The 26,199-nt window shown below is 42.0% G+C and overlaps 1 protein-coding gene across 6 annotated transcripts; it reads right to left on the bottom strand.

Annotated features, from left to right (window-relative positions):
• Positions 1–472: 472 nt before the first annotated feature.
• Positions 473–25,635, bottom strand: NBR1 (NBR1 autophagy cargo receptor). 6 transcript variants are annotated; one of them, XM_060136042.1, is made up of 22 exons: positions 25,549–25,564; positions 22,741–22,851; positions 20,085–20,147; positions 19,350–19,368; positions 18,539–18,561; positions 12,758–12,952; positions 12,352–12,429; positions 11,648–11,862; positions 11,007–11,174; positions 10,159–10,368; positions 9,354–9,513; positions 8,969–9,259; positions 8,157–8,306; positions 7,588–7,663; positions 6,950–7,060; positions 6,528–6,692; positions 6,209–6,286; positions 4,846–5,269; positions 3,984–4,078; positions 3,239–3,296; positions 2,387–2,492; positions 473–1,273 (listed from the first exon to the last, which is right to left on the bottom strand). In XM_060136042.1, the coding sequence occupies exons 2-22, from the start codon at positions 22,840–22,842 to the stop codon at positions 1,100–1,102; spliced, it is 2,961 nt and encodes a 986-aa protein (XP_059992025.1). In that variant the 5' UTR covers positions 22,843–22,851; positions 25,549–25,564; the 3' UTR covers positions 473–1,099. The 6 variants fall into 6 exon arrangements, with proteins under 6 accessions (XP_059992025.1, XP_059992019.1, XP_059992020.1 ...); XM_060136036.1 differs by lacking the exons at positions 18,539–18,561; positions 19,350–19,368; positions 20,085–20,147 and having other exon boundaries at positions 25,549–25,635; XM_060136037.1 differs by lacking the exons at positions 18,539–18,561; positions 19,350–19,368; positions 20,085–20,147 and having other exon boundaries at positions 12,352–12,426; positions 25,549–25,635.
• Between the last annotated feature and the right edge of the window lie 564 nt (positions 25,636–26,199).

Raw genomic sequence — 26,199 nt, 5'->3', positions numbered from 1 at the left:
TACCCTGGGGTTAAACCAAAACTTTTTCAGTGACTTTGCTCCCATCCAAGTCTTGCAAAACACCAGCCTCTTTTTCTTGTTCTAGGTTCTCCTGAACAGATTGCAAACATTCAGGAGGCCATCAGGATGGCCTAAGCCTCACACCCACTCATTTGCCCACCCCTGAACTTCACTGACATGATTCACACAGGAGCCTGCCTTTCACTTTTCTCATGTTCCTATACACCCCCGCCCACTCTACTGTAAAGGCCTGCCCCCCGACATAAAGAAAAAGGGTAACTGTTAAATTTACTTTTCCCTTTAATAGAAGAGTTTCTTTCCTTCTTTGTAGCATTAGCAAAATATTTCACACTACCTAAATTCTTTCCCTTAAATAAAATAAAATGTATGCAAAATTGCTACAACAGACACTGCTCAACAGGTGCTGCTGGGTTAATGCGCACACTCCCCGCTCCTCTCAGAAGTGCAGAGACCGGGAGGTGGATGTACTCTACACGCATCACTGGGGGTCTTTTGAAAAACAACAGTGCCCGGTACTAAGACTTGCAGGGGAACGACTTTCTCCTTGAGAAGGGAAGAGGAACAAAACTCCTATCGTGCGCGCCCTGGGTGTTATTTTAACACCACACAGCTATGAAGCTTGGGATAGGTTAGAAAAATTATGAGAGTAATTCTTGAAAACAACGTCCAAGGTTAATTTCTTTTATAAGCTGACAATGAACAGATATCCTCATTGAAAACATCCACAATTAAGCAAAGAAAAATACTCAACTTCAGTACAAGCAGGAAGAAAAAGGGTTCCATAGGGAGTTTAAGTTGCACTTTTCAGTGCACTAAAACGGAGAAGCGTTTTATCCAGATCAAGTGAAAAATGCTCTTCCTACAATTCATCTAACGTCTAAAGGGAAGGTTTAAGTTCCGGCCTTTCATGTGCTCCAGAAAATACCGCAAGGCAGGTATTGTCTTGACAGTTCAATGATGGGCTCTATGTAGATTCATCAGATTAAAAAATAAGCAAGGGCCTCCACCCCACACCCCCAAGACAGAATAAAGATCGTCTCTGAGCAGCAGGCAAAGTTATTGAATACGAGGTCACTCCTCAGTAGCGGTGGCTGTACCAGTCGTCGTTGTTGATCTGAAGGAGTTCTGTCACAACCTGCAGGATGTTGTAATTGTGTTTCTTCAGCAGCCTTAGGTTTAGCTGCCTGTCACAGAATCCCATTTCAAAGAGATGGGACATCAGGGCTGCTGTCTGATCTTCGGAAACTATTGGCTGTGTAGAGTCAAGAAAAGCGGAACAACGTTTTTTGTATAATTTGTGTTTCTCTTGTTAAGGCATGCTCATCTTCCAGATTTTATTCAAAATACTAGGTAATCAGGTGCCGGGCTACGGCACTCCTGTCCACCCAATACTAATGGGTCTTCTGAGGGGATAAGGAAGGACTGGGAAGGCCCTGCTTTGGATTAGGTACGTCTGCACTCTGAGCCAGGTGACTGGCGAACTGTCTTTAGAACTAGATGAAGGAAAAGATGCTAACGAACTCTGGAAACCCCGTGAAGTTAAAGGTAATCATGACGATGGGTCAAGAAGGAGCAAGAGAGGAGATGGTAATTGGGAGAAAGCATGGGAAACTGGAAGAAAGTATGGCCAGCGCAAGTCTTAACCACTGGACCACCAGGGAAGTCCCTCCCACGGGGTCTTAAAAACAAAAGCCAAAATCACTTAACACAGCATCCCACCTACATCACTGGTCTTTTCTCTTCTTGGTGCAAATTCACCTTCCAGGGTCCCATCTCCAAGTCTCTGCACTGGCTACTCTGTCTACAGTGCCCTCTCTAACCCTCTCTCCTGCTACACACTCATTCTGTCCTTTAGGACTGAGCTCGGGCGTCATCTGCCAGGACGCCTTCCCTGGCCCCGCCGTGGGGCCGACACCAGGCTGAGGTGTTCCACTGGTCTGAGAACACCCGCACAGTATCTGACACTGCACAATAAACGTTTTTCTTTTTTCCTTAATTGAATGGGAAGAGTCTTTACATTCTACAGTGCTTTGCAATTTTCAAAAGTTTCACAGATAAATGTCCGTTTGCTTATCTCCCACTGTCTCTGGGCAGGAACTGGTGTCTGATTCACCTCGTAGTGCTGGCACCTGGGAGAGTGACCCCCACACAGTAGGTCCGCAACCAACGTGAGGTCTTTTTTCTTTCCTCCCTCAAGTGACTTAGCCAAAGTCATACAGCTGGAAAGTGGCAGAGCTGCGTGTTAAAGATTAAACTTAAAGCCCACGCTCGCTACGATGCCATGCTACTCTCTCCAACCCGGGCAGACGCCCCTGTTTTCACTGGTGACTTGGATTCGGTTCAGGAAAATAAAACATACACTGACCTGTGCAGTGACTGGTGGTCCAGCAAACAAGGCCTTGTATGCAGAGGCGGCAACAGACAAAGCCCCCTTCACCAGCCCTCCAGCAATGCTGCTCCCGTGGTGGTGCCTGCGGGGAAAGCCAATTTGTCTCCCTAAAGAAACGTGAATCGTTATCTTCCTACGGATACCTGGGCTCTAATCCTGGGAAGAAAATGAGATTTCCCCGAGAAAAAAGTCAGACGTAAAAGGAGAATGGGCCTATTTTCCTATCAGTTTTATAGCTACAGATCTGGGCTCGATGCAGGGCCCAGCTCTTACTGCTTGCTGCAAGACATGGGCAGGGCGCTGCAGAAAGCACCTCACTCTGGTTAGCATGCCAGCTTTCAGCCCCGGCTGGAAATTCATGTGCTCAGCGGCACACTGAGGACCTGGCAGTCTGCATGCTCAGTTATCATCCCAGAGGAAACACCTCCCAAAGGAAATGTGATTTTCTGAACGCTCTACGTAGGGAGGAGCCCACCGTGACACTGCTCTGAGATGACTGGGAGCAGAGAGGCAGGTGTGTCTACGAAAAAGTTACAAGGATGCACAGCGGGCTGGGCCTTCCTGCCTTCTTCTCTGGTACTAAGCAGGAGGTGAATCTGAGGGAACTTCCTCCTGGTCTGGAATGTGAACACTCTTATTAAACAACAACATGAGTCCTCTGCTCAGTGCTGCTCGCAAGCTTTAGGAGGAAATAAGAACAGGAAGGAATGATGGCTCTCCTCGCTCTCGGCAGGTGGCACATGCTCTGAGAGGCTCGTTTAAGCGGAGGAAATACTAGGATATCCCTCTGCTTCTGAAGGAGGGGCTGCACAAGGAAGCCCCCGTTACCTTGAGTGGTCAGAGCTCTTCTGTCTGCTGTTTACAAGTCCTGATGAGCCTCTGAGCTCTAAAAGCAAAAGAGCTGTTGGTTAGATACAGCACCCATAACCCCCTGGTGTTTCCTAATCACAGCAAGGCTAGTTTTGAGGCAGGTGGCAATCTGATTGCAACGATTAAAGTCTCTTTTTCTTTCTTTTTAAATATTTGAGAAATTTTGCAGGTGGTTTAAGTAAATGTTAAAGAAAACTGTCCACAATGCAATGCAAGGTGACTGTTTAGTGAATCAGAAAAATTAATTCTATAATTCTATCACAATAGTTTATTAGTTCTTAAGTACTTTCAGGTTTTGTTTTTTGAGGACGAGAGGAAAGCGACTTTGAGGGTCTACTCACAACTTCAAAGTGCTAGTCTCTTTATTTTGTAGGTAAGGAAACAGACCTTCAGGTCTTAGAACCCTGCTGAACCATTGCAAGGTCACACGGTGAAGAAAGGTGGAGCTGAGGCTGGAGCCTAGACTAGTCTGGCCCCAAAGCCTGTGTTCTTTCCACTACAGCACAATGCCAACCTCTATGGGATCTCGTTTAATAAATATTAAGCTAGAAGATAGAACAAAAGAGTATGAGGCAGGAGCACAGAAAAAGTCATAGGGCAAGTTTCTAAAAACTGCCAAGAGTCACAAAGATAGAGTGCCTATTTATACCTGGTTCCATTAGAAAGGAGCACAGAAAAAGAGAAAGCTCAGGCTGGTCATTACCTCCTCTGCTCTGATCAGGGACTGAAAAAACTTCTGGTACGGTAACTGGTAAATCCACTCCTGGGGAACCATGATGCTGTGCATACGGAGGACTCCTTTCAGAAAGACACAATATTGAAAGTAAGTTGAAAAGGCGCCTACAGTAATGGTGGAGAAACAGTAAACAGAGCACAGCAGTGCCAAATTCTCTACAGAGGCTTCACATTTCTGATCCAGATCACATGTCTGAATTTAGGGATCAGGTGAGAAGGGCTCATTCTTCTTCTGGTTTTCCTCTTCAGCCACAGTCAAGCTAGAAAGACTGGCTTCAGTCTGGTCACTTCCCCCTGTATCAAGTGGTGCTGATAAAAGAAAATATCTAGCTCCCTGGGAGAATGCTTTAAATTATAGTCAAGCCTCCACCATTTTCCATACTGTGAGAGAGCAGTGATACAGACAGAACCAGTAGAGAAAAACAGTAACTTCTATCTGGGTTTTGTAGTATATTTGTTTCCATAACAGATTAAACTTCTTATTCTACTTTGTTTGGATTAGTATGAGAAAGAGTTTTTGCTGCCTTTGCCCATGAGTCAACAGAACAGGGAGGAAGGTCCAGGGATGTTTGTGTTTAAAAACTGGCTCTCAATGATCAAAACATAAGTAGATAGATTATACTCAGATAATTAAGGTTAACTGAAACAAGTATTTCTTTAAATCCAGAATACACAAATACTGGGAAGTACAACTTTTATTCATCAGACTTTACTATGGGAAATAGACTCTTCCCTTGCTGACAAAGAAACAGGTTTTGAGATCAGGTTGAGTCCTCTCTCTTTATTCCACCTCTGGAGAACAGCCCAGCAGAGCGGGGTGTGGATGGTACCTGGGCAGCCGTGGCGAAGGCCCTACCACCTCTGGGGTCAGGGGCACTGTGTCCAGAGTCTGTGAGGTCATAAGGATATCATTGATGCTGTGCCCCTGTGGCTGGTTCTCCCCTCCAGGGGGTCTCTCCCCAGCCTCGACTGGTTCCTGCCCAGCCTCAACCCCAGGCTCGCCTTCAGCCCCTCGCTCCAGGCCTGGCTGTGAGAGGGCAGAGCTGTACATGGAGTCCCCCAGGGGGCGGCTGGTGTCAAAGCACTCAGGCAGGATGATGATGTAATCCTCCGAAGAAGCAGAGGACTGACTCTGAACTTCATCTCTGAGCTCATCCTCCTCCTCCTCCTCCATGACAGCTTCTTCTTCAACAATACGGACAATCTCTTCCCTCTCGTCTCCAAGTGGTCCCTCTTCGGGTGGGGCAAATTTCACTAAAGGATGAAAGCAGCCAATTTTAAGGTATAAGCTAAAAGCAGCCCCTGTGCTACCCTTACCCCACCAAGCCTTGTAGGTCATGAGCTATAATTATGAAACCCAGAGGACAGGGACAAACCAGAGGGAAGGGCTGCTGAAACCATGGTCATGGCCATATTCTAAACCTACGCAAAGCCACATAGAACCAAAGTTCACAAAAACAACATTGGCAGAAACATCGAGGCTTCTGAGAACACTATGAATCTTAAAACAAGGAGGCCTCATCCCTTTTCCTCTTCACGTGATGGTTAACATACTGAGACGGGTTCAAATCAAAACTGATATACTAGCTAACAGTGCTATAAGAAGAGAAAATGTTTGGTGGTAAATACTTCAGGACTGTATGACTACTTTCCTTCTCTTCTTTGTGAAGTAATGAGTAGTCATGATAGAAAATTGGCAAACATGGATGACAAAAAAAAAAGGAAATAAAAAAGTACCTATAGCCTTAACAGAGATAACTACTGTGAACATTTTGGCGTAAGTCCTTCCAGACTTTTTTGTTATGCATTTGTACACAAGTATGTGTGAGGAAATACATATATTTTAAAAAATATACAGTTTAAATATAGATACATAAATGAAAAAGTGAGATAAATCATGCTTAAAGGTATAGGTCAAATTTCACTATAATAAACACAAGACATTTTTTCACATTATTTTGATGGAGTAGAATTTGAGTTTTTGGATAGTACTTGAAATACATGACAGTGGTTCTACCTATCTGACATCTAAAAATTTCTGCCACAAAGAAATTTATTACAGCAGAATTTAACCGTGAGAAACTTAGTCTGGTGCTCCTGTTTCTGCCCACTATTTCCTGACTGCTGCCCTTGGAGAAAGGAGACAACTCAGCTGCCAGTGGGGGTCTCTGCTGAGGGGCTCTGTCAACTTACAAGAAGACTCCTTGCTGCAGAATCCAGGCAGCACAACCGGCTGCTGCTCCTCTGTGGTGTGCAACTGAAATTCTGCCCCTGAAGAAGTACAGAAATGAGTTATGGTAGCTGCTTTGCTCCTGATGCTATAAATAAAATGGTCAGGTAGCATATGTAGAGCCCAAAGAAACAACCATGATCCGAATTCTAACAAAGATCCCGCTATCTCCACTACTCTCAGTAAAGAAGAGCACTTCTATCTGCTCAGGTCTGGCAATCACAAGTCAGGCGTCACCTCAGTTTTGGGGGGTGGGTGGGTGGGGAATTCAGGGACGCTCACTGTGCGTGGACTTCTGTCTGCAAGGTGGTTTGTGATCCGGGGCAGCATCCAAGGTAAGGGATCGGATTACAGTCTCACACACGAACTGGGTCCCACTCAGGTCATCTTCTGCTTCCTCCACTGAAGAAATGTTCTCAGCCCTCTTCTTTACTGACACTGTGGAATCTGAAAAAGACATGAACTTTGTCTGCAATTAGCGTTTAAAGTGTTGAAGATCTTTCTCTAGTCATGTACCCATGCTGATGCGATGCCACAGAATAGCTGCTATTGGTGCCATGTGCAGGTGAGGAGACTTCAAAAAATGAGATCCTACAGAAAACCCGCTCACACAGCAAGGTAAGATTAGTAGGGGGTATGTGTAACAACAGGGTGTGGTGTGGAAGGGGAGGATGCAAATACTTTACAAATATTTAACCCCTTACCAGGAAGTTCTTTAAATCCCGCCCCTTCACTCTCTTCCTGTATCTGCCCCAAGCCTGGCTTCTCTATTAAAGGACTGTCATGTGGCAGAGGAGACATGCAGGGAGTCATATCTGGAGAATGAAGACAGGAGAACCATCAGCCATGAAAAAGCTTCACATCATCAACAGTCAGTGTCCAGAAACAGCAGCTCATAGGCTTTTTGCCTCCTGCATGGCTAAAATAAACCCAGGTACACTTCAAGGCGTTCTAAAGAATTTCTCCAGACCATTAGGCACACAAGTATCTCAGACAGATCCATCAATGCAGGAAGGATCATAAACGGTTGTTTGGCTTTGGGAGACCATGGCCAAGACACAGAGCCATGAATGCAAAAGAACAAAGGGACACAAATATCCAGAGAAAAATGGAGAAGAGGGTCCCTTTATGGTGGGGAAACTTTGCACAAACTGGTATTGTTGCCTCTGACAACAGGGAGAGGAAGGAAAATGAACCAATGGGTGCAGTTTTAATATCACATTGTGGGAGAAATCCTTGCCAACTATTTCCTCAGAATAAAATACTAACTACCAGAGTCAGGGCTGCAGTATTTTGGGGCCTGTTAATAAAATAAGCAAGGTGGACCGAGTGACATTCTTACCCACAGGGGTGTTGTGGGGCACTCTCTCCAACTCTTGGACAATATTTATATCCAACAGCTCAAAGGACAGCAGGTCCTGAAAAAAAAAGGCACAAGGTTAGACTACTCGCAGCACACGCTAGAGCCATGTTTTGTCTTGATGGGTCCTGCAGGCCATTGAGTTCTGTATCATCCCAGATTCAACTCTGTTCAAATTCATGCCTCACATCAGTCAAGTGAAAACAAGAAGAGTTAAATGGGAAGTAGGCATTCAAATAACCAAATGGCAGGAAAGAGAGCAAATGCAGTGGGGGTGAAGGTGAACCAGTTAGGCAGAAAAGAAGAGGCAACTAGAGGGAAGTGGTGGGAAGCACAAGGTAAGTTCCCAATTCAAAGACGAAACATTTAGTTTAGAAGCCTGCTCCCACTGGTGATGATTTTGCCATTCAGTGCATCTGACTAGATCAGAGTGGGCGTATCTCCAACTTCCTGAGCACCACCTATGGCTCTACCGCCTTTTCTTCAACAAGTTCAGAACTCTTTCCCCAGGGCTTTCTGTCCCTCGCCCCTCAAAGTGCTCAGTCTTCCACCTGGGCAGTCAGAAGGTCCACAGATGGGATGTAGAGCTCCCTCTCGCTGGCAGCATTTTTGGCCTTCTGTGGGATGCAGGTTCCTGTCCCTTCTGCCTGCTCAGTTGTTTCACCAGGTGGAGTTTCTTCTTTAGCCGGAAGAAGAGCTTCCTATGGAGATAAACCATTGGGACACATTTTAGGCCCTCAACAGAACTCAAAAGGCAAGCTGACGGCTGCCTCCCTAAAAACAAAAGCACTACATGTATTAAAACTTTTTGTTTTGTTATAATTTTAGACTTATAGAAAAGTTACAAGAACAGTATAGAGAGTTTACTAATTACCCCCTTCACCCAGCTTCCCCTAATGACAATAGCTTAGATTAACCATAAAAACAACAGTCGAAACCAGGACATTAACACTGGGTAACTAAATTTAAGTAGTAAACAGGGAAGCTGCCTGAAAAAACTGTGCACCAAGTAACAACCAGGGTAAGACTTCATTAGTATTTAGGAAACATACACAAGGGATATACAGGAGAGATGACTGTTAAGCAGCAAAGGCATCAGCTCAGCAGGCCCACAGGCCAGGCAGCTCTGCTTTCCCTCGTGCAGCACAGAGGCTAGCCACACATCACTACAGAGAGATACGAAAGCACTGAGGGACGCCTGCACCAAGATGCGAAGGACATGCAAACAGAGCCCCTGAGGACTAGGCCCAATATAAGCACACGATGTGTTCGAAGGAGGGGAGAAGCTGGCTTCTCCAGACTTCTGAAGAACCACCAGCTGTGAGTGGGCTCTTTTGGTTTTAGTCACCCTTCCAATGCTCACCTCTTGCTGGCAGGTGAGATCAGCACCTTTGCTTGAGCTGATCATGCTCTTTTCAATGTTATCAGAGCTCTCTGTGTAGGGGAAAGGATCCACTATGATACTGCACCAGACCCGAGGCCCAAACTGCTGGCCTTTGTGAGAAAGACGCCAGTGGGAAGTGTATGTTCCCTCCAGGGTTGGGGCAATGAACTCCACAGACACAACTCCCACATGGCCGGCCTTTAGGCAGGGAACCAAAACATCCTTCTTTTCTGTAGAAGCCAAAGTCAGATTTCCCCACATGAACTTGAGCTGAAAAGAATAGTGACAAGAGAAAGAAAGCCTGTCAGTTAAACACACTGCCACCTCAAATCACTTCATCTTCACGTTTTGTGGGGAAAAATACCTTTGTGTCTGTACTCCACTTTACATTTCCTGTATTTTTCATCCTCCAGTGTTTGATAAACTTGGTTCCTGGCTGGAGGTGAGTCCCATCAGGCAAATTCTCATCCACAAATGCTGCACTGAGGGTTGGCATAACTGAGGCACAGGGCTGCAAAGGGAGCCTGAACAGAAATTCAAATATTTAGTCACTTGCTGCTGGGTGTGATGTCTTCTGAATACCCAATACTGTGGTCTGAGACACAGACAGTGACCCTGGAGGATGTACCAATGCATTTGCCTTAAAAATAATACTAACAATGGGAATCCCCTGGCAGTCCAGTGGTTAGGACTCCGTGCTTGCACTGCAGGGGGCGCGGGTTCAAACCCTGGTTGGGGAACTAAGATCCCGCACGCCAAAAACAACCCCAAAAAACAACCTCAAAAAACAAAAAAAAAACCCAAGGGGACCTGACTCCTAAGCTAAAAAACTATGGTGAGGATAACTAAAAGGGACCATAAATTAACTAAAGAGTTGGGCTCTTAAAATATTTGCTTCTTTTGCTTCAAATCCAGACTGCCTCCAGTGAAGAGAGGTCACACCAGCCAGTTTCTGAACCTTACTGGTTTCTGTTTTTCTGAAGAAGGCAACAAAGCAAGTGTCAAAGATAACTACCAAACCACCCTTTAAGAACACTAGGATCGGAAAACGGGAAGTTTTAAGGGTTTGGGTGTTATGGGTTACCAATAAATAAGACAGAAGTTGGCTTAAGTTCCAGTTTAGAGGGCTGGACCTAAAGTCCTGGCTCCCGCCCTGGCCCTGGGCTTACATTGGGGTGTTAGACTGCAGCAGGCTCTCGGGTCGGCCCAAAGGAGACTTGGGGCTCTGGAGCCCATGGATCGAATTCCACAGATGAATCTTCCTGTGGAGTTTAAGCTGCTTTTTAAGTTCCTTGACCTCTGCTTTACGCTGTTTCTTCTCAGCTCGCAACCTTTGCTTTTCTGCTTTAAGAAAGTTCTTGTCAACCTGTTTCTGGAGCCTGTGAGATAAAAAACACAGTCTTAAAAAACAAATCTCACAAACAAATCTTGAAGCTATTCAGGAACTTCCCTGGTGGTCCAGTGGGTAAGACTCTGCGCTCCCTATGCAGGGGCTCGGGTTCAATCCCTGGTTGTGCATGCATGCTGCAAAAAAAAAAAAAAAAATCCCCCACGCCACAATGAAGATCCTGAGTGCCACAACTAAGACCCGGTGCAGCCTAAATAAATAAATGAATAAATATTTAAAAAATCTTGAAGCTATTTTGAGCCACTTGTGGTCTCCATCAGCGTCAGCTTCTAGGTTAGCTTCTTAATTTCTTTCTGTAGTTCTCATTTCCATCTCATTAGCTTTGGAGGATAATTATCCCCGTCATTGCACATCAACTGGAAAGGAGTGGGAACTAAGGAGACTATGTGCTTTTATTGTTTTGTTTTTGGCTGTGCCATGCGGCATGTGGGGCCTTAGTTGCTCGACCAGGGATCGAACCCGTGCCCCCTGCTGTGGAAGCGTGGAGTTCTAACCACTGGACTGCCAGGGAATTCCCAGGAGACTATTTGTAGTTTTGTGACTCACACCCTGTCACCAAAACCAAGAAACCAAACAGAGAACAAGCATCCCATGCACATATGGTTTTACCTGGCCTGTTCCAGAGCAGCAGGAAGACGAGGAGTAGAGAACCTCGAGTGAGAGAAGGGTTCAGAGGAACCCACAACAGGTCTCCGCAACTTCAGCAGGACATGGTTGGAGTCATGGGCATATGGCCCCGATTCACAATCTTCACAGATATTGTAGGATGGGCAGAGGCTATGAGGAAAAGAAAGGAACAGTGGGAAGTACCTGAGGTTGGGCGATAGGGACCCGGACTTCCTTATCTGCTCTATTACCAGCTAGGTGGGAACCTGAGCACATCACCCATCCATGCCATGTCTCAATCCTCATGAATAAAATGAGGATAGTAACACTTCACCTGTACCTATTTCAAAGGACAATCTATGGGAGAAAACGAGATATGAAAGCATTTGGAATACGGAGATAATCCTTGGGGATCCAATGTTGTTTTGGGGAACTTAATTTTGGCTCTTTTAATTCGAAAGTATATATGAACACCACAATCTGAATACCCTTCAAATAGTTATTTTATCTTGTGGGTGAAGAGTAGCTTGTTTCCAATCCAGAGCTGCTATGGATGGTGCTCAGAGGGTACCTCCCAGAATGCTAGAAGGCCCGCCTGCTGTAAGTTCTACTAAGAGCTATTCACTGCCCAGTTACTGCTTTACCTGCACTGGTAGCGCACACCGACGATCCTCCTTTGGCAGCTGCTGCAAGCAATATGCCAGTTGAACTGGTTTTCTGGCAAAAACAGTGCTTCCTCTGAAATAGGCATTGAGACTTCTGAAGGACAGGAACCCAAGGATGGATTCTGGAGGATAAGCTTCTCACGTAATTTCTGTTCAAGCTTCTCAACCGTTTCTTTAACCACTTGCTCTCTGAACTAGAATACAGAGAAGATGGGGGAAAAAACCCCTCAGTTCCAAGACTGGAAAAAGGCATGAAAATATCAAATAGACCTGAAACCTCACCACCTCTGGTATAACATAAGAGCATAATAAACAGATAATAGCTACTAAATGAAGGGACAGAAACAAAGCAAAAAAGGTCTATTCCTTCCATAGCTAAACTGGTTCAAATAAAATACCAAAAAATCCATTGATGAGTAAATTTCTAACTCTTCCTTCTCAAGCACAGAAATTTGTCCCTTTCCCTTACATCCTTAGAATTAAACTCCCCCCTTTTTCTAGTACATTATTGCAAAAGCTAGGAACTTTCTTGACTGGAACTACTCTAGTTTGGATATTATTAGCTACTACTCTTCATTCACCTGTACCAGAGGCAGCAGCCATCTGGATTTAGCTTTCTGTTTCTTCCACATTCCACCCGTTCCAACAGTGCCATTAGAACCCAAGCCAGAAAGAACACTCACTGTCTCTAGGTAGCTTGTGAACCAGTCTGGGGGCTTGTCTTGAGGCTGGTCTGCGTCACGTGGAGCAGGTGGAAACTGCTGCAAGTAAACACAATCAGAGATAGTTTTTTTCTTTTTCTGTTTAAAGTAAATCTCCTGAAATGTATTACTTTGAGGTTTCTGTTGCCAAATAATATAAATATATGGTCAAAAAAAATGAGCATGAAAGAGTATAGGAAAAACCGAAGTCTTTATGTCAAACTATTCATGCTCCTCTCCAGAAGTAACCACTGTTACTAGTTTCAAAAAGTCAGACGGAGACAGTCAAAACAACTCCCAAATCTTTGATGAACAGCTCAAATCTTAAACTAGAGACAATGAAACATAGGTTAGAAAAATCATAGAGACAGGTCCATTCCCTTTGTACCTGTGCTGCAGGCTCCTCCGGGGTCTTCATGTCTGATCCCAAGACTCTCACCAGTGAAGAATAATGTGCAAGTGGCTTCTTCCCTGTCCTTGCAACTGGTCGTTTTTCTGCTCCAACTGGGGGTGGGGCTTCGTAGACAACACGATAGCCTTCATGGACTTGCATCTGCAGTTGGTTTCCCTGCTTAACTGCCATCTGAGAGCATACGTTATGAAATTAAAAACAATATTGTGTGATTCTCCTTTCCTAAATAAAATTTCAAAGACACCTAAACAGAAGAGGTGTGGTAAAATATGCTGGAAAATATCAGATTCATGCTTCTTTTATTAAATCAAATAATAAATATGTTAACAGTCTGCTGTTTCTTGGCCAAGAATGTTAACTAGGAATGGTTTTGTTAAAAACAAAAGGGTTTTAGTGTAGCTCTTCATTAGGTGAGATGTTTTCATTAATTGGGTTACTACTTTTCTGTTTAACTTTTTAAATTTAAGTGTAATTGACATATATTAGTTTCAGGTTACAACATAATGATTTGACATTTGAAAATGTCAAATATACATTGTGAAATAATCACCAGTTTGTCTAGTTACCATCTATTAACTGGTTTTTACGTAGGACTCCACTTATGGATTCTAATTTCAACTTTTCAAAAGTCAATTCTAGACCCAGGAAACTTAAAGCTATGTCCAAAGTTAAGCGTCTACCTTCCCACTCAGAATAGTATTTTGGAAAGCATGCTTAAGTGGTCACCTCTTTTTGAAGAGCATCTTCTTAAATATCCTATTTTGAAAACTCTACTTCAAGGAGCATTTGAGATTCCATGAAGTTACTCCAGCGTCCAAGAAGAGATTAGGGGGTCAAGTCCGTGGGGTTCTAGCTCCTCCCACTTGTTACCCAGTGACAAGATTTGTTCTTCCTTTATCTATTTTCACACATTAGACTTCTTAAGATTCCACTTAAAAACAGCATTCCACGTCCAAAAAGTCTGAAAGCTATTATCTTAGGTCAGGGATCAGCAAACTTTCTTTTTTTAATTGAAGTATAGTTGATTTACAATGATTCAGGTACACAGCAAAGTGATTCAGTTATTTATATACACACATATATATATTCTTTTCCAGATTCTTGTCCATTATAGGTTATTACAGGACACTGAATATAGCTCCCTGTGCTATACAGTACATCCTTGTTGTTCAGCAAACTTTTAGTGTTTTTTTTTAAAGTCTTTATTGAATTTGTTACAATATTGCTTCTATTTTTTTAATGTTTTGGTGTTTTGGCTGTGAGGCATATGGGATCTTAGCTCCCTGACCAGGGATCAAACCCACACCCACTGCATTGGAAGGTAAAGTCTTAACCACCAGACCACCAATAAAGTACCCAGGAAACTTTCTTAAAGGGCCACATAATAAATATTTTAGGCTTGCAGGCCATTCAGTTTCTATCACAACTACTCAACTCTGCCATTGTGGCACAAAAGTAGCCACAGACAATACATGATGAATGGGCATGACTGTGTTCTAATAAAACTTTATTTATAAAAATGTGGCCAGGATGGGGCTTCCCTGGTGGCGCAGTGGACGCGGGTTCGTGCCCTGGTCCGGGAGGATCCCACATGCCACGGAGCGGCTGGGACCGTGAGCCATGGCCGCTGAGCCTGCGCGTCCAGAGCCTGTGTTCTGCAACGGGAGAGGCCACAACAGTGAGAGGCCCGCGTACCGCAAAAAAAAAAAAAAAAAAAAAAATGTGGCCAGGGTGATGCTGGCAGCAAGGTGGCAGACAGGGATTTTTGGGACACGTAACAAAGGAGCTGTTGGCAGGATTCAGAAATAAGAATGTGAAACAGAGCACATGGCAACCTAACCATCAACCATCCGTAGGCCTTCGTGGGGAAAGTTCGTGAGGGAAGGCTTTACATTTTGAAGAAAACTAAAAAGTCAGAAAAATTATAAGAAATTGCTACGACAGGAAATGAAGGCTCAAACCTCACAGGAATCACAATTCACAGATTTATATCCTGATCATCTGAAGCACCTCTACTTAGTTGTAGAGGAAAGACTCAGGAAGCCACCTAGAAAAGTTGACCAGTCCTTATCAGAAGAACAAGTTGACCAGCCTTTGTAAGAAGAATACGTAGATCAACCTTTGCCAGAAGAGCAATACAGTATTGACCAGACTTTGTCTGAAGAACACGGTAGCTTTGAGCAGCCTCGGCCAGAAGAACAATGTAGCATAAGAGTAAATTCTCTTGCTATTCCAAAGAAAAAGAAAAAGAAAACATCAAATCAAACAGCACAGGAAGAATGTGAACAGGTACAAGCTAAGCATGCTGTTAAAGAACAAGAATTAGGAGGAAAAAAGAGAGAGAAGCAGCTCAAAGCCTCTACCAAAAAGGGCCAGTATTATCTCCTTTTTGTTTTTTGGCCACACCACGTGACTTGCGAGATTTTAGTTCTCCAACCAGATACAGAACCCATGACCTCAGCAGTGAAAGCTCAGAGTCCTAACCACTAGACCACCAGGGAATTCCCACCAGTACCTTCTTTAAAAACAAAAACAAAATTAAATCAGACATGTCATCCTTAAGGGTTAAAATATCTGCGGGCTATTAAGTTCTCTTGAATATGTACTATACCTCCTAACAGTTAACTAAATTTGTCAAGAGAAACTGGATTGCTAAGCTATACTGAATATAAAATGTCCAAATATTTTGTTTTTGTAAAAGCAAATTATCTATATATACTCTACATAATGTGATTTCTCTTCCTTTCTTAATTATAAAATATTGGCTAAATTCCCCATGCTGTAAAATATATCTTTATAGCTTATTTATTTTATATATAATAGTTTGCACCTCTAAATCCCCTACCCTTCTTGTCCCTCCCCACTGGTAACCACTAGTTTCTTTTCTGTATCTATCAGTCTGTTTCTTCTTGTTATATTCACTAGTTTATTTTATTTATTAAAAATATTTGTTTATTTATTTGGCTGAGCCAGGTCTTAGTTGCATCGTGTGGGATCTGTTCCCTAACCAGGGATCGAACCTGGGCCCCCTGCATTGCGAGTGCAGTCTTAGCCACTGGACCAGCAGGGATGTCCCTGTTTTACTTTTTAGATTCCACATATAAGTGATAACATACAATACTTGTCTCTTTCTCCCTGACCTATTTCTCTAAGTTACATCCATGTTGTTGCAAATGGAAAAAGTTCATTCTTTTTTATGGCTGAGTAGTATTCCAGTGTGTGTGTGTGTGTGTGTGTGTGTGTGCGCGCGCGCGCGTGCACACGCACGTGCGTGCGCACACACATCTTCCTTACCCATTCATCTGTTGATGGACACTTGGGATGCTTCCATATCTTGGTTATTGTAAATAATGCTGCTATGAACACTGGGGTACAAATATCTTCTCAAATTAATGTTTTTGTTTTCTTTGGATATATACTCTGGAGTGGAGTTGCTGGGTCGTATGGTAGCTCTATTTTTAGTTTCTTGAGGAACCTCCATACTGTTTTCCACAGTGGCCACCCCGATTTACATTCCCACCAACAGTGTAAAAGTGTTCCTTTTTCTCCACATCCTCGCCAACATTTGTTATTTGTGGTGTTTCTGATGATAGCCATTCTGACAGGTGTGAGGTGATTTCTTATTTGCCTCTAAAGGAAGGTTGGCCTGGAGAACTGAAAGAACCTTCTATTTGAGTGACAGGTTCAAGCACATAATACTTTTGTATCATATTAAATTCAGATGAAATACAATGTTTACAAAAAATTTTAAATATATATATATACACACATACATATATGGCCAGCTTCCCAGCTATAGTTTGCCAACTCCTACTCTAGACCACAAACCAAGAAGCTTTTTCTAAAATATTTGGTAGAGTCTGTGGAAAAAATTGCTCAAGAAACAACTACAACAAACTGTGTCAAAATATAAACATGGAATTTTAAGTATTATATGTTACTATAGAAAAAAATGTATGTAGAAAAAGTCTTGCTTCCTAGGGCAAGACAGGCTTATATAAACTCTAGACTGCTGAGATCCAAGATTTCTGACAGAATAGGTAAACTAATAGTGGCTGTGAGAAAGGTAGAAGAATTCTGAAGTTTTTAAATGACTTTTTTAATGAAACTACTATAGCTTCTGAACATGGAAAAAGAAAAGCCAGAAGATTGGAGAAGAGTAAAGGGATGTTGGGAGACATCATGTTAGAACAGCTTAAAAGCAAAGAGGAAGGGCTTCCCCGGTGGCACAGTGGTTAAGAATCCGCCTGCCAATGCAGGGGACATGGGTTCGAGTCCTGATCCAGGAAGATCCCACATGCTGAGGAGCAACTAAGCCCATGCGCCACAACTACTGAGCCTGTGCTCTAGAGCCCGTGAGTCACAACTACAGAAGCCCGAGTGCCTAGAGCCCGTGCTCCGCAACACAGCTAATGGAATTCAGAATTCAGAAGCCACTGCAATGAGAAGCCCATGCACCACAACGAACAGTAGCCCCTGCTCATAGCAACTAGAGAAACACCATGTGCAGCAACGAAGACCCAACGCAGCCAAAAATAAGTAAATAAAATAGATAAATTAAAAAAAAAAAAAGCAAAGAGGAACTAGGAAGATCACGTGAAAACTGGGGCAGAGGGAAATTTCTTTTTGTTGTTGTTCTATATTTTTTAATAAAGTTTGTAATCCAATGGACATGCAAAACAAAACTGTGCTGAGAAAAAGTTTCATAAATTAGTAAGTGTTAGGAAGTTGTGGGAGAGGTCAAGGTCACAGGAAGAAGAGAAGCCAGTCTTTTGTACAGGCTTTTTGTGTGTGTGTGTGACACTTCCAAATGGTGGGGGCAGGGCCCGTGCTGTAACGAAGCGCACTTATACAAATGAGTGACAATACAAAGTCTGAGTATGAAAATAAGATTTTCTCTGAAAACACATTTTTGGCACAGATTAAAAAAAATGTACTTTGCAGAATCTGATTTTTAAGTCAGTATTATATATATTTATATATACACACTCATCCCAAGTCCTGCAGAGGGAAATTACGAAGCATGAAAAATTACTAACAGAGACGGGTATTTCAACTAAGAGAAACCAGGAAAGGGCCTGAATGCCTAAAACCAAGAGACTGGATGGTAAATGAGGATTTCTGCGTAAAAACCAAGAAGACATTGGCTAAACTTTTGAAACAAGTGGCATTCAGAATAGCAACTCTGATCAAAAACCAGGAAGGGTAAATCCAGCTCCTGATTTAAAAAAAAATCTTGCCTTTCCCTCCCTAGACAAAAAGTGATTATGGAAAATGGCTCAGCCTGGATTAGAAGTTCAAAAAGGATAGTCAGTGAAAGGTCAGCTTAGCACACCTTAAATAAGTGACCTTGAGGAATACTCTAATTCATCACTGACATACAAGAGATTGTAAATGGATGGTTTATACCTTAAATTCTTCCACATTATAGTGTAACATTTGACAGGGAACAAGGTGAAGGAAGGAGATAAAAAATGTGAACCAGAAAGCATCATTTCAGAGAGTTCTTTCAATTTTGAAATGCCAGTACAGTGGCATCAAGACCAGCAATGAGATGCAATGATACTGGAAAGAATCTTTATATTAGGAGGTACCTTTTGCTGCATGGTATGCTGAACTCATCACAGTCTCCCTAAAAATGGGTTTTGCTGTGTTTATAGTCATTAGTTTCTCCACATGGCTAATGGAATTCAGGCTCAAGTTTTAGTCCATAAACATTTAAAAAGTTATTTGAAAATAAGATGAAATGATCATTACCTTAAGTGCTTCTTCATATTCTCCTAGAAGGACAAAAATATACATACTGTGATTTTTTTTACCAGCCCAAAAGATTCTATTAAGCACGGACAATTCTTACTTTTAAGAATTCTTAGCTTACAGTCCTTATTTATGAACAGCTACTACCTTTTTGCTGACAAATTCCCTTCTTATCCCATCATAAATAGAAGCTACCTGCAAATTAGTTCTCCCCCTTAAATCCCTCTCTCTGCTACTAGAGTCTTCCAGTTACAAAAACTCAATCCAGCTCCCTCACCCTAGGCTTAGTGAAGCTCAGGACTCAAGGAAGTTAAAGTTAAAGGTGTCAATACTATCATTTCAGCTGGTTAAAATTAGGTTCTGGGGGCTAGCCTGGGAACCTAATCTTCAAATATAACATTGCTCCTGTGGGAAAATGCACCCCATGCTCTCAAAAACCAACCATCTTATTTATAACTTGCCTTTAATATATATACCAAGTCAAGGACAAAAGCAATACCAGGAAAACAAGTTAAATATGTTGAATTGGGAAACATGTTTTTCAAAACATTAGCATCTTAAATATAAGAGAACCTCTCATTAAAGCTGTCCTTTGGGTCCAATCAAGGCACCAACCTATACACAAAAAACTTATAAAATAAAGCTCTCCTATGTAACTAATGCCTATGGGTAAGTGAGTGCATTTATTGCATACCAAATTCTACTCTAAAATAAATACTGCAACAAGATTTGAATGGAAATGGAAATGCCAATGCCTATGATCAGATTAAGGCTTTTAAATAAAGCTGAATAGGTTCTCTTAGGGACTCACCTTGACTGTTGATGGATACCTGTAAAAGGAAAAAAAGCAACAGTGAATTATAAACCTCTCATCAACTGAGCAATTCAGCATATCCAGCCTCACAGGACAGATACAAAACCTCAGGTCAGGCATTCAGCTTTTCCAGTATCTGAACTAAATGTGAATAATTAAGTAATTTTACTGCTTAACTATTATATCCTCCTTTGTTTCAGGTAGTTAAGAAGCAGCATAATATAGTGGCTAGGAGCCTGGGCTCTGGAGCCAGAGGGTATAAAGTATGTATATCAGAGGGTATGAGTAGTACCCTACTCTGCTATTTCCAAGCTTTTGTGCCTTTGTGCAAGTTACTTAAACTCTCGGTGCCTCAGTTTTCTCATGCGTAAAACAGAGATAATGATAATAGTACTGTTGTTAGTCTGACGCATTGTAACCACTCAATAAGGGTTTGTCATTATTATTTTTATTATTAGAAACTAAATAGCAGCTTGTGATATAGTTGAACATAAGATCACTATATAGTTTTAAAAGTTATCTCTCAGATTTTCTTCTTCAATGTCGCTTCCCTATTTCTCAACTCCATCTCAGATGGCACAAATCAGCTTAGAACATGCAGTTATCAAATATGTTTAAACTCCTACACAAATGAGATAAACACTATTCTGAACTTTTTGAGCTCCACATCCCTCTTGAGAAATAAGATCCCTATTCTGGATACCTGGTCATGGGTACCATAATATACTTTACCTCTTCATTTTCCTCATCCAGGTATTTTATTTGAATAGTGTTCAAATCAAATGAAACTTTTACCTGCAAATGAAATGTACACACTATATGATCAAGTTATCAAAAAGGCAGGTTGTAATAGAACCCTAGAAGTCATAAAATAAAGGACTGACATATTTCACTACATAAAAATTAAACATTTTACATGGTTAAAAAAAAAACAAAGTCAAAAGACAAGCAATAGACTGGGAAAAATATTTGCAAATCACGAGAGACAAAGGGTTAATATCTGCAATACACAAAAAGCAACTGCTAATCATAAGATCTTAACTGGTAAAAGTGGGCCAAAATCTACAGAAATTTCACAGAAAAAATCAGATATGCCTAACAAATACATGAAAAGATGTTTAACCTTAATGGTAGTCAGAACAACCTAAATTAAAGCAATGAGATGTCATCTCAGCAGAATGGCAACACAATTTTTAAAGCTGTAACATGCAATGTTGAGGAATTCCCTGGCAGTCCAGTGGTTAGGACTCTGGGCTTTCACTGCCGAGGGCCCAGGTTCAATCCCTGGTTGGGGAACTAAGATCCCGCAAGCCACGCATTGCGGCCAAAAACAAAAACAAAGACATCCAATGCGGATAAAGATCCAGGGCACTGTCATGTGCTTCTGTGGGGTCCTACCACTGTTCTGCAAAGCATGCAGTAGTATCTATGAAAATTTAAAGTCACATGCTTGGTGACCCATTAATTTCACTTTGGGAAACTTTAACCTATAGAACAGTGTATACGTTATATATACAAAGAGGAATCTCCTGTAGTTTATTTTATAGTGGTAAAAGGAAAAAAAAAACCCAACCTTTTGGAAATTGAGGCATTATGCTAACTGAAATAAATCAGACAGAAAACTACCATATAATCTCACTTATATGTGGAATATTAAATACAAATAAACAACTCATCAACTCATAGATACAGAGAACACATTGGTGGTTGCCAGAGGCAGGGAATGGGAGGTGGATAAAATGGGTAAAGGTGGTCAAAGGTACACACTTCCAGTTATAAAATAAAGTCCTGGGGATGTAATGTACAGCACAGTGACTACAGTTAATAATATGTACTATATTGTATATTTGAAAGTTGCTAAGAGAATAGATCTTAAAAGATGTCATACCAAGGAAAAAAAAATGTAACTGTGTGTGGTAATGAATATTAACTAGACTTACTGTGGTGATCATTTTGCAATACACAAAAACATAGAATCATTACATTGTATACCTGAAACTAATATAATGTTATATGTCAACTATATCTCAATTGAAAAAAAACCACAAAAAACCCTAGAAACAATCTTTCAGTAAGGGATGGTTAAATTGTTGTGTAACACCACCAGCAGCTTGGATCCTTGTCTATTCATTGAGAACTGTGTCTATAATACAGGCTGGGTTAAAAAAAGCAAGCTGTGGAGTTACTCAGTTTTCCTGGGTATCACTCATGTATACAGGAGGTATGCATGTTAGTAAACCACTACTTGTTTTTCTCCTGTTTTTTTTTTTTTGTTTTGTTTTTAAAAAGCAAGTTGTAGAATAATGTTCATAGTATGGTATGATAACTGTATGAACATGGAAAACGTGGGAAGTACACACAGGGCTGTTAACACTGGTTACCCCCAAAGAGGCCAGAATAGCGGGTGGAGGGTATGGGGAGTGGAGGGATATTAACATTTTCTTTATATATGTTTGGATTGTTTCACTTCTTATAATGGGCAGGTATTACACTTTTATAATTTAAAGTTTACAATAAAGAAAAAAGGCAAGCTGTCAGTTCATTTAACTACTAGGAAAAAAAAGATAGCTGTGTTTGATTTTCAGATCATTTGACAAACAAGCTCCAACTTTCTGGATAACCATCTGTCCAGGGTAGTATAAAGGAAATATTTTTCCTGGAAGACAGAGGATGAGATCAGATCATCTTTTGAGGTCTCTCCACCATTTCTTTTCCTTTTTGGTTACCATAACACATAACCAGAGAAAAGTAGGTTTTTACCAACCAGGTAAAACTAGGTTTTTACCAAAGAGTTTCATTAGACAAACACAGTTACACAGGAAGTAAAACATTCACTACTGCAAATCAAACAAAAACAGAAGAGTACAAAGGGCAAACCAAGAAGAGGAAAAGCACTAACAACAACGAAAGTGATAGATGAGCTGCTATCTGAACACCCGTGCGAGTTTTTCCTGCTCAACTTTGAGATATTCATCCTCTGACCTAGCAATAAAAGCAATCGATCAGCTCTTGCAAAACACAAATTATATCCTTGGTGGTTCAAAACCCACAGTAACCTATCTGCTCTCAAGCAAGAGAACATTCACCTCAGGCCTCGTTAGGGTGGAGTCCACACCAATTCATTCCTCAGGCCGTTTCTAAAATAAACAGGATTTCTAAGTCCTATCTCACTTAAAAAAATAAATTTACCTTTCCTTTCTAAACGCCTCAGAAAGAATTTGTTTGTTTCCTCTACCAGGGCACATCTCCTATATGAATCCCAAGCCCCTGTCAAAAATAATTTTCCAAAAGGCCCAGAAATGGTAAATATGACACAGCTAAAAATAGCTACCTCTGGAAAAAATATTTATGCTTAAAGGATGGAGAAACAAAACAAAATAACACTCACCATAGCTTCCACATCAGCCCAAGTTGTATTTTCTGGATCAGAAACTAGAAAGCTTTGAGTTTCATTTTTAAAAGTCACATTTAGAGTAACCTGTGGTTCCATGCTGTGGGGCTAGAGAAGAGAGGATGGGTGAGAGAGAGAAAACACATTAGAAAGAGTTCTATAAACTGCATAAACATTCATTCAACAAATACTTGTGAGGACCTAATACAGGCTAGGCTAGGAGGACACAGCAGTGGGTGTGAAGATAATGTCCCTGCTCTTCTGCTATTTACAGTCTAGTGGGTGGCTTAAAACAAATCTCACTGCCATATGTTTGCAGAGAGAATGTAAATTTTGGCCACATTCACAGAAATCATCTAACATTTGTAAAATCCTTTAGGATTTTATGAACTTTATAATGATTGCTTAATTAAACAGATACCTACTGTTACATATTTACTAGTAGGTTACCAAGATGAGTAAGCGTAGGTCTCTACCCTTGGGGAATTTACATTTCTAAAGCCTGAAAGTGATGGTCTATATTTTTCTTGGAAAAGCAGCCCTTTCCTAAATTGAGCAACCAAAGTTCTCTATTAGATCCATTTAACAACAAGTTAGAGGCTGAACCACTCGCCAAGAAACTATACAGGGGTAGCATTCAACAACCTTCATCGAAGTTCATGTGTTTTGTTTTTTTTGTAGGCTACTTTTTTTCTTTTATGGAGAATTTCAAACATACATAAAAGTGGAGAGTAGTGAACATCTAACTACAATGATCAACTCAAAGCTACCCTCATTTCATCTATACCCTTCCTTCCCCCCAATATGGATTGACTGTAGTCAACTGTTTTAACCAAACTCATTTCATCCACAAAATAATTGAATATTTACCTCTAAAAGGTAAGAATTTTAAGGATTGATTACTTATGAGTTGTTAGATTGGTTTTTTTTGACTTTATGAAAAAATAGTTTGTTTAAATCTAAATGTAAGTTGTAATGAAAAAGGCCAGCTTTTTTACATGTTTATATGTTTTCTAAAAAACATATTCATCAATAAATCTTGACTAAGCATCTACAAAGAGCCAGGTTCTGCTCCAGGCACAGGACATTGGAGAGGAACAAGATTAAGTCTCAGGAGTTTACAGTGTAATGAGGGGAGGGATCACAGGGGTTTAGAAGAGCTGGGTTCCAGACACAGCTCTGGCACATTACTAGCCATGTGCTACTAGCCATGTGCTACTAGCCATGTGCTAGTAAGTGTGAGCAAGTCTTTTAACCTCCAAGCTTCAGTTCCTTAATCTGTAAAATAGGTCTAAGACCTCTGCTTTGCTAACCTCACAATGTTATCACAAGGATCAAGTAAAAATGTGTATGCTATTTCTTTGAAAACGGTACTCAAATATAAAAGTTATTATCATAATAAATCAGGGCCTGAAATAGTCCTGTGTTCCACAGTGCAAGGAACTGCCCTGTGAAACAATACAACTGTCATTAAAAACGATCTTGAACTCTCTGAGGATCAGGGATTTTTTTTTTTAATCCAAAGACAATCATCCTCCAACATTTTCCATCCTTTTTCTCTACCTAGAGCCAAGTTCACCACCAAAATAGTTTCTAGCACCAATCCTGCTGACATCTAGTATTTCATTCATATGGAATGCAATTCTTGGGGTCCTTAAAATTTGGACAGAACTCCTGGCAACTCCCCAGAATCTTGGGCAAAAAATCAGGGAGATTAGGTGACTGATTCACTCAGCCAAAAGTGGATATTCTAAAACACATTCTCACTTTTCAACTTCTGAGAAACACACTTCCACACTTTTTAAAGTCCAAAAGGAAACTAATCTTTTCTCAAATTACACAGTTGGAAATTAGTTTAGATACTCTGGAGCTCATCCAACTAGTTGGCTGGCAAGGAGAAAACAGGAAGTGGGAGATTCTAGTTTAGCTGGACCATATCCAGGTCTTCATAAAGAGCTGCCTATTTCGGTTTGCCTTATATGTGAAAATTCTTTTAGCAAGAGCATTAGTCTTGAACTTGTGGAAATACCAAAGCTATCGTTAGTACTCTCTGTCCCTGTAGTTAGTAAAGTCAGGTAGCTGGGGCCTCGGCCTTCAGCTTTCATTAACTGGCATTATATTAAGTTCATGCCACTGGCTCATCTTTGCTTGGCATAGATCAGCTTTTCCTCTATGTCGATTTTTCCAGGATATCAAAAATCCCTTTAATGAATCTGACCTGGGAACCTGAGCTTTCATTACTGTCTCCACCGGAGGCCTGTACAAGCTATCCTGGAGTTAAAATGTGTGATCTGAAAGCTGCGTGTTCGATAAGAAGGAAAAACGGTGTCTTTCCAATACCAGAGGTCCCTGACCAAGGAGACTTCCTTATGAGGTTCCCCAAAAGTGGGATGAGGGGGAGTAGGAGGCTGTGTGGGTAGTGTCATTTTTTTTTTCCTTGGAAACTTCATCCTAGTCTTCCACTTAACTTTTCCTGGCACTCCATGTCCCCAAGACAGTATCACCAACCCCTGAAGACTCTCTCTCGTTTTCTTTGCCTAGGCCCTCTTTGTGCTGGGGAGTCTCGGCGTCCTTCAGCAGAAGCCAGGCGTTCTAAGCCACGGACCCGCCATCCCTCCGGTGGTATCCGCCCCCTTGGCCCCTCGGAACACGAACTGCTCTCCCATCCGGTCACTGAAAAGATCGGCTGGCCCCAGACACGGAAAAAGTCGCCCCTCTTCTTTGCAGGTTTCCTCCCTTGAACTTCCCCAAGCCCTCTCAGTGCGACGTGACACCACCCCTAGGTAACCGCAACTGCTTCCTTACCAGCTTCCCGCCCCCGGGGGGCGCCTGCCCGAGGCCAGTGCAAGAACCGTCCGCAGCCAGCTCTCGGGCTATCCCTGCGGGGTGAATCTAACATGGCGGAGAGAGACAGGGCCTAGTCCCCTGCGTCTCTGAGTTTCCGACAAGATGATTGGTTCCTACCACTTGTCCCTCAAAACTACCACCCCACTGATTGGTCGAAGATGAGTTGGCGGAGGCGGGTCAGGAGCAGCCAGAACCTCACAACAACAACAAACACTGGGGCAAAGGGGCGGAACTACGAGTGCGCAGCCGTGGGCCGATTTCCCCTTCCCAGGTAAAAGCTGCGCCGGCCCTTAGTTAGGTCACCGACCTTAGAGGACGACTTGCCGGAGACTCGCGGGGATGGATGGGAATTGTAGTCTTCCTAGGATTTGTAGGTTCTTTAGCCTATTATCCGCTCTCAAGATACTAAAACATAACACTCCAATCCATATCTGTTGACGTGCATAAGCGGGCGGAGCTCTTCAATTTGTCAACTGGGCTGTCGCGAGACTCGTGCCCGCTTCCAGTGTCGGAAGTTCCTCTCCATAAGACTACAGTTTCCAAGGGACGCTGTGGCCAAGGCCTTTCGATCCGCAATGCATGCTGGAAATCGTAGTTTTCCTCCCACAG

The sequence above is a fragment of the Lagenorhynchus albirostris genome, chromosome 20 (genome assembly GCF_949774975.1).
Source record: "Lagenorhynchus albirostris chromosome 20, mLagAlb1.1, whole genome shotgun sequence".
NCBI classification, from domain to species: Eukaryota; Metazoa; Chordata; class Mammalia; order Artiodactyla; family Delphinidae; genus Lagenorhynchus; species Lagenorhynchus albirostris.
Note: the sequence above shows the minus strand (reverse complement) of the source record. Positions and strands in the feature narration are given on the sequence as shown.

Bases quoted from the DNA above. Each gene is read 5' to 3' on its own strand.
- NBR1 (XM_060136042.1), bottom strand. From the start codon at position 22,842: ATGGAACCACAGGTTACTCTAAATGTGACTTTTAAAAATGAAACTCAA. The intron at 11,863-12,351 runs GTGAGTGTTCTT...TCTGTATTCTAG, and splicing joins TCACAAGCTACCTAGAGACA to TTCAGAGAGCAAGTGGTTAA. The intron at 11,175-11,647 runs GTAAAGCAGTAA...TTTTCCTCATAG, and splicing joins GGTGTGCGCTACCAGTGCAG to CCTCTGCCCATCCTACAATA.